The 7,249-nt window shown below is 45.1% G+C and overlaps 1 protein-coding gene across 1 annotated transcript; it reads left to right on the top strand.

Moving 5' to 3' along the window:
* Nucleotides 1-4,870: 4,870 nt before the first annotated feature.
* LOC144698342 (uncharacterized) lies at nucleotides 4,871-6,946 on the top strand. Its single transcript, XM_078570303.1, has 2 exons — nucleotides 4,871-4,927; nucleotides 6,224-6,946. Exon 2 carries the CDS (start codon nucleotides 6,332-6,334, stop codon nucleotides 6,863-6,865), a length of 534 nt encoding a protein of 177 aa, XP_078426429.1. The 5' UTR covers nucleotides 4,871-4,927; nucleotides 6,224-6,331; the 3' UTR covers nucleotides 6,866-6,946.
* Nucleotides 6,947-7,249: the final 303 nt, after the last annotated feature.

The following is a 7,249-nucleotide window of genomic DNA, read 5'->3' as shown; positions in this document are numbered from 1 at the left end:
GCAGACACACCAGCAAATTCACAATGGAGAGAGACCATTCACCTGCTCAAAATGTGGCAAGGGATTCACTCGATCATTCGACCTGCTGACACACCAGCGTGTTCACACTGGGGAGAGACCGTACACCCGCTCTGAGTGTAGGAAGGGATTCACTAGGTCATCCCACCTACTGAGACATCATCTGGTTTACTCAGACCAGAGACAGTTTACATGCTCAGTCTGCGGGAAGTGCTATAAAAGTTACCAGGACCTGATCTTACATCAACGTGTTCACACTGACGAGAGACCATTCAGGTGCTCTCACTGCAGGACTGGGTTCAGGCGATCATCTGACCTCATTGTACATCAGCGCAGTCACACAGGGGAGAGGCCATTCACCTGTTCCATGTGTGGGAAGGGATTCACTCAGTCATCCAACCTGCTGAGATACCAGTGAATTCACACTGGGGAAGGGGCTGCTCATTTGCCCTGACTGTAGGAAGGGATTCATTAATTGAACCTACCCACCTTAACACCACCGAGTTCACACTGGGGAGAGACCAGTCAGCTGGTCTGTGTGTGGAAAGGGATTCACTCAGTCATTTGTGCTGCTGAGACACCAGCGAGTTGACAAGTAACAGCAAAATCCAATCACTGTAGTTAATCACATCCTGGCTGGAACCATGTTCATTGGGTTCTGTTTCTGCTGATGTTAATAAACTCCAGCCCTGTTATAGAGACTAATATTGTTGATACAAATCAATTAAATCAACTTGGTGTGAAATACAAGGTGTGTTGAATCTTTTTAATATCTCCAATACTCTGCTTCTCCCCTGTCATCTCCATCCTCACCTCCAACAACAAGTGTGAGGAGCTCATGGAGCTTCTTTGTCACTAAGATTGAGACAATCTGATCAGCTGCCTCTGCTGCTTCCCTCCCTCCCAATAACCCACTAGGCCAAACTGTCTCTAAAGTTCCCTCTTGTCTGAGCCCTGAACCCACATTTTTCTCCAGTTTCTCTCCCATCTCCCCTCATACCCTCTCAGTGCTCATCTTGACCATGAGGCCCTCCTTCTGCTCCCTTGACCTTATTCTCAATAAACTGCTGATTATCCAACTTCCCCATGTTCGCTGATATTGTTAATGTTTCTCTTTCTCCTGGTAATGTACCTTTTATCATCAAATCTATCATCATCACCCATCCTAAGAATAGCTCTTGACCTGACCATCTTTTCAAACTACTGCCCCATCTCCAACCTCCATTTCTTCTCCAAGGTCCTTGTACTTGGTGTCCCCCAAGGATCTATCCTTGGCCCCTCCTATTTCTCATCTACATGCTGCCACTCGGTGACATCATCCAAAAGCACCGTGTAAGTTTTCACATGTACACTGACATTGCCCAGCTCTACCTCACCACCATCCCTCTCCATTCCTCCACTGTTACTAAATGATCAAACTGCTTATCCCAAATCCAGTACTGGATGAGCAGAAATTTCCTCCAATTAAAAATTGGGAATACCATAGCCATTGTCTTCGGTCACCGCTACAAATTCTGTTCCCTAACTACTGAGTCCATCCCTCTCCCGGGGAACTGTCTGCAGCTGAACCACACTGTTCACAATCTCGGTCTTTTATCTGACCCCAAGATGAGTTTCTAACCACATATCCACACCATCACTAACACCAGATATTTCAATCTCCATAATGTCACCTGTCCCCATCCCACCCCCTGCTCATCTGCTGCTCAAACCCTCATCCATGTACGTGTTACCTTTAGACTTGACAATTCCAATACATTCCTGGCCGGCCTCTCACATTCACCCCACCCCCACACGGAAACGTGAGATCATCCAAAACCCTGCTCCCCATGTGCTTTCTCATGCCAAGTCCTGTTCACCCTTCACCCCTGTAGCCATTGACCTAAATTGGCTCCTGTTCAAGCAATGCCTCAATTTTAAAATTCGTAACCTTTTTCACAAATCCTTCCATGGCCACGTCCCTCCCTATCTCTGTAACATCCAGTCGCACAACCCTCTGAGATATCTGTGCTATCTCATCCCGTACTCTTTAGCATCCCTGATTTTAATTACTTCATCACTGGTGGCCGTGCCGAGGTGCAAAGTTCCGGAATTTCCTCCCGAAACCCGTCCTGCCCTCTCTCCTGATTAAAGATGCTTGTTAATATCTGCCTCTCCAATCAAGGTTCTGTCCATTTACCCTAATATCGACCCATGTCACTCGATGTCAAATGTTTCTTTATGAAAGTCCTGTTAAGTACCTTGGCACGTTTTGTTACATTAAAGGTATTATATAAATACAAGTTGTTTCTGTTTCATAACAGCCAGTTTGTGCACAGTAAGATTCCATAAACAGCAATCAGACTAACTGATTAATCTAGTATTTTTTGGTGGTGTTAGTTAAAAGCACGAATGTTGGTCCCACTGCACCAGGAGAACTCCCCTGTGGACAGGATGTGGAGTTGTTGAGCTCTCCTGAGCTGAGAATGGAGCTGAATGAGCTGTCGGGCCTGCAGTGTGCCTTGAAGAACCGCTGTCTGGGATCTTTCCTCTTAATTCACTGACTCCCAGCTGAAGTTGTTGCTGCAGTTAAATAGTTAACTTTGAACATTGATCCCAATTTAACCTTTGGAGCAAAATCTACAACTTTAAATCGGCTGCAGAAGAGAAAGAAATTTTTTCTGTTCATTTAGCATCTTTCACACCCTCAGAACATCCCAAAGTGATTCACAGTCAATGATATTTTTTGGAAGTAAGAAAGAGGAAAAGCAGAATAAACTAAATGGTACAATTTTAAACAGAGTGACCTGGGAGTGTATGTACACAAATATTTATATGTGACAGAACAGAATGTTATTATCTATTGCGAGGGGAATTGAATTCAAAAGTAGGGAGGTTATGCTCTAGTGCACTAGTGAGACCACATTTGGATTACTGTGTAGAGTATTGGTCACCTTATTTAAGGAAAGATGTAAACGTGTTGGAAGCAGTTCAGAGAAGGTTTACCAAGCTAATACCTGGAATGGGGGGATGTCTTGTGCGGAGAGGTCGGACAGACTAGGCTTGTATCCGCTGCAGTTTAGAAGATTAAGAGGCGACTTGATTGAAACATATAAGATCCTGAGGGGTCTTGACAGGGTGGATGTGGAGAGGATGTTTCTTCATATGGGAGAATCTATAACTAGGGGTCAGTGTTTAAAAATAAGGGGTCGCCCATTTAAAACAGAGATGAGGCGATTTTTTTTAACTCAGGTGATTGTGAATCTTTGGAACTCTCTTCCTCAAAAGGGTGGTGGAAGCAGAGCCTTTGAATATTTTTAAGGCAGAGGTGGGTAGATTCTTGGTAAACAGGGGGGTGATTGTTATCAGCGGTAGGTGTGATGCAAACATCAGGTTACCATCAGATCACCCATGATCTTATTGAATGGCAGAGCAGGCTCAAGGGGCTGAATGGCCGACTCCTGCTCCTTGTTTGTATGAAATAGAGGATGGTGAATAACAGCTCGAAACCACAGTCCTCCCTCCCACTGAGATACTGATCCTTCCAACATAGAGGAATTTGGGGCAAGAGTGGCTTTGATGCTCAGATTTGCTCTGTCTCTATATGATCAGGTTGATTGAGAAGCACTGGGGAAGGTGCGAGGAAGATTTTTTGGAATTTTGCCAGAACTGGAAAGTTATGTCAATCCACAGAGATTGAACCGGTTGAAAAAAGGTTTTGTTGAGGAAAATGAGTGAGGGATGACCTGACTGAGGCCTTTAAGATAATGAGAAGGTTTGACAGGGTAGACAAGTGGAAGATGTTTCCACTTGCGAATGAATGAGAATAAACATAAGTTAGTCACAAATAAATCTAATATCCATTTCATAAGCAACATCATTAACCAGAAATAAAGCAGAAAATGCTAGAACCATTCGGCACATCTAGGAGCATCTGTGAATTGAGAAACAGTATTAACTTTTCAAGTCTGTTCACTGATGCAGTGCAATTGTGATGTACAGTCATAGCCTATGTTTAGCTCTCCACAGACACTATCAGATCTGATGAAAATTCCAGCATTTTCTGTTTTTATTTCAGATTTACAGCACCAGATTTTCTCCAACTGTAGTCGGTTAAGAATGTAGAACTCATGATCAAAAGAGCTTGAGATCCCAGTCTGAGCTAGAAACTTATGGGCAAAATCATACCATGAAAAGATCATTCACCGGCTGAATTGCTGGCAGTATGGAGTTTAAATGTTCTGTGCATGGGAAGAAAAGCCATTTGTTCACACCGCCTGCTGAGGCTCCAGTGAGTTAAGATCTAACTGTAGGAGTTTGTTCTGCTGTTCATTACATCCAGGAGAGAATTATGGTGGAGTCATATTGAATTGAATTAATAATTTTATAAAAAAAACAAAAATACCTGGAAAAACTCAGCAGGTCTGACAGCATCTGCAGAGAGGAACACAGTTAACATTTCGAGTCCAGATGCCTCTTCAACAGAACTAATTGTTATATTTTTCCTTAGTTTTGTTGAAGAGTCATACGGACTCGAAACGTTAACTGTGTTCCTCTCCGCAGATGCTGTCAGACCTGCTGAGTTTTTCCAGGTATTTTTGTTTTTTAGTTTTGGATTTCCAGCACCCGCAGGTTTTGCTTTTATAATAATTTTATATCTTGGCCCTGTGGCTCCATTCGTCATCGGATCACAAATCATAATTTTCTATTTAACAAAGGAGGTTTTCAATGGCGGCGGACTTACCCAGCATTCAAAGGGAGGCAGGATGTGCCCTAACCTCACTGCGAGCGCCTCGCGCAGGCGCGGTACCGCTCATTGGTTGGAACATGCGCCTTGCAGACTCCGACTGGAGCATGCGCAGTGCGGTTTGTACCTGGAGCTGTTCGAAGGGGCTGAGAAATGACGAACACGAGCGAGTAAATAGAGCCGGTGAGTGGGGAGGAATGGAGGCGGCAGAATGGGCGGGGAGGCTTCATGAACATCCAGCGAAGGCCCGAAACTGCGAAATGAAGCGACCAGTCCCGCGGTTGCACCGAACGGGACGACGACAAAAACTGTGGCCCGAGTCTCCGCTCGGAGTCAGGCCCGGGGTAACGGCCGCCATCTTTCTCAGGGCAATGTGCAACAGGGCGCATGCGCGGTCATCCTGTCCAGGTAGCAGGAGGAGAGAATGTTGTGAATTTCTATCCTGGACTGACAGGGATGGATTTTGGAAACTCCTCTTACAGGGGGTTAGAAGGGGAGGATTTACACACAGCAAACTCAAACCAAGAGGAATGTTTGCCTCTTCTCAATATCCATCCTGAACTGATAGTAATGGATTTTGTAAATTTCTCTTACGAGTTCCAAGGAGTGGAAAATTGAGAAACGGGAAACTCAAACCAAAATCACATCAAGATCTGACAGAGTTAGAAATTCACAGCAATCTCTCTTCCTGCCCGCTGGGCAAGGATGACCATGCATGTGCCCTACTGCACATTTCCCCCAATAAAGATGTCGGCTGCTTGGTTTCATCTCAAAAATAGCCTGAAATGAATACTTTATTTGAAGTTATAAAGTAAAGCAAACTGATTTTCAGAATATTAAACTTCAGCCCAGTTACAAGGATTATTAATATCAGCAGAAACAGACCCAAACTGTCAGAAAGAACATGGTTCAGTCCTGGATGTGATTAACAGCAGCAAAAACAGCAGAATCCCACCCCTGCTGTCACTTGTGAACTCGCTGGTTTCTCAGCAGTTGGACTACCAATTAAATCCCTTCTCATACACGGAGAAGGTGAGTGGCCTCTCCCCAGTGTGAACTCCCTGGTCTATGTCTTGGAGATGATGGTTTTCCCATGTACCAGCTGCTCTTGTCCTTCCAGGTGGTGAGGAGTGTGGGTTTGGCAGAATCTGTCAACATTCTTGTTGAGTTGCAGTTGGATGAAGTCCAGCTTGTTTTCCTCCATTGCTCTCTCTCCTTCTCTCATGTTCTCTCTCTCTATCTCTTCTCACAGATCACAGAGTCTTGTATAGGCCCAGACCGAGTGGCAGGTTCCCTTCCCTGAAGGACATTAGTGAACCAGTTGGGTTTTTATGACAATCCAGCAGTTTTCATGGTCACTTTTTCCTCGTGCCAGCCCCACAAATTACCAGATTCATTCAGCTCAATTTCACAACCTGCCTTTGTGTTTTTGTGGGTTCTCTCTCACTCCCTTTTTTCTGTTTTAAATCAATTTCACAGGGTACCAGAAGGGGAGGATTTGCAGTCGGGAAACTCAAACCAAACATCAGATAAGACCGGACAGATGCATTCTATTCATTTGGATCAGAATATCATTGGATTTTGAACATGGAAGTAAAAGGCACCGTTCACAGTGGGGAGAAACCGTACACGTGTTGTGTGTGTGGACGAGGCTTCTGTCAATCATCTGGCCTGTCAAAACATAAACGCAGTCACACTGGAGAGAAGCTGTGGAAATGTGGGGACTGTGGGAAGGGATTCAATTACCCATCTGACCTGGAAACTCATCGGCGCAGTCACACAGGGGAGAGGCCATTCACCTGCTTGCAGTGTGGGAAGGGATTCACTCAGTCATCTGACCTGCTGAAACATCAGCGAGTTCACACTGGAGAGAGACCATTTACCTGCTCCGAGTGTGGGAACAGATTCACTGAGTCATCCACCCTGTTGAAACACCAGCGAGTTCACACTGGGGAGAGACCATTCACCTGCTTGGAGTGTGGGAAGGAATTCACTACGTCATCCCATCTGTTGAGACACCAGCGGGTTCACACTGGGGAGAGACCGTTTACCTGCTGCGAGTGTGGGAAGCGATTCACTCGGTCATCTGCCCTGCTGAGACACCAGCGAGTTCACAAGTAACTACAGTGAATGGATTTTGCTGTTAATCACATCCAGGACTGAACCATGTTCATTTGGGTCTGTTTCTACTGATGTTAATAAACTCCAACCCAGTTATAGCTGTTAATATTCTGGCCAAAAATCAAATACATTAACTTTGTTTTAAACACCGTGTGTCGAGTCTTTTTAATATCTCCAACACAAGTTAGTTCCTTTTGAAGGGCTCTCCCTCTCCCCTGTCTCCTCCATCCTCACCTCCAACAACAAGTGTGAGGAGCTCATGGAGCTTCTTTGTCATTAAGATTGAGACAATCCGATCAGCTGCCTCTGCTGCTTCCCTCCCTCCCACAAGCCCACCAGGACAAACTGTCTCTAAAATTCCCCCTTGTCCGAGCCCTGAACCCA

The sequence above is a fragment of the Cetorhinus maximus genome, chromosome 23, assembly GCF_964194155.1.
Source record: "Cetorhinus maximus chromosome 23, sCetMax3.hap1.1, whole genome shotgun sequence".
Lineage (NCBI taxonomy): Eukaryota > Metazoa > Chordata > Chondrichthyes > Lamniformes > Cetorhinidae > Cetorhinus > Cetorhinus maximus.
This window is presented reverse-complemented; position numbering and strand designations above follow the sequence as displayed.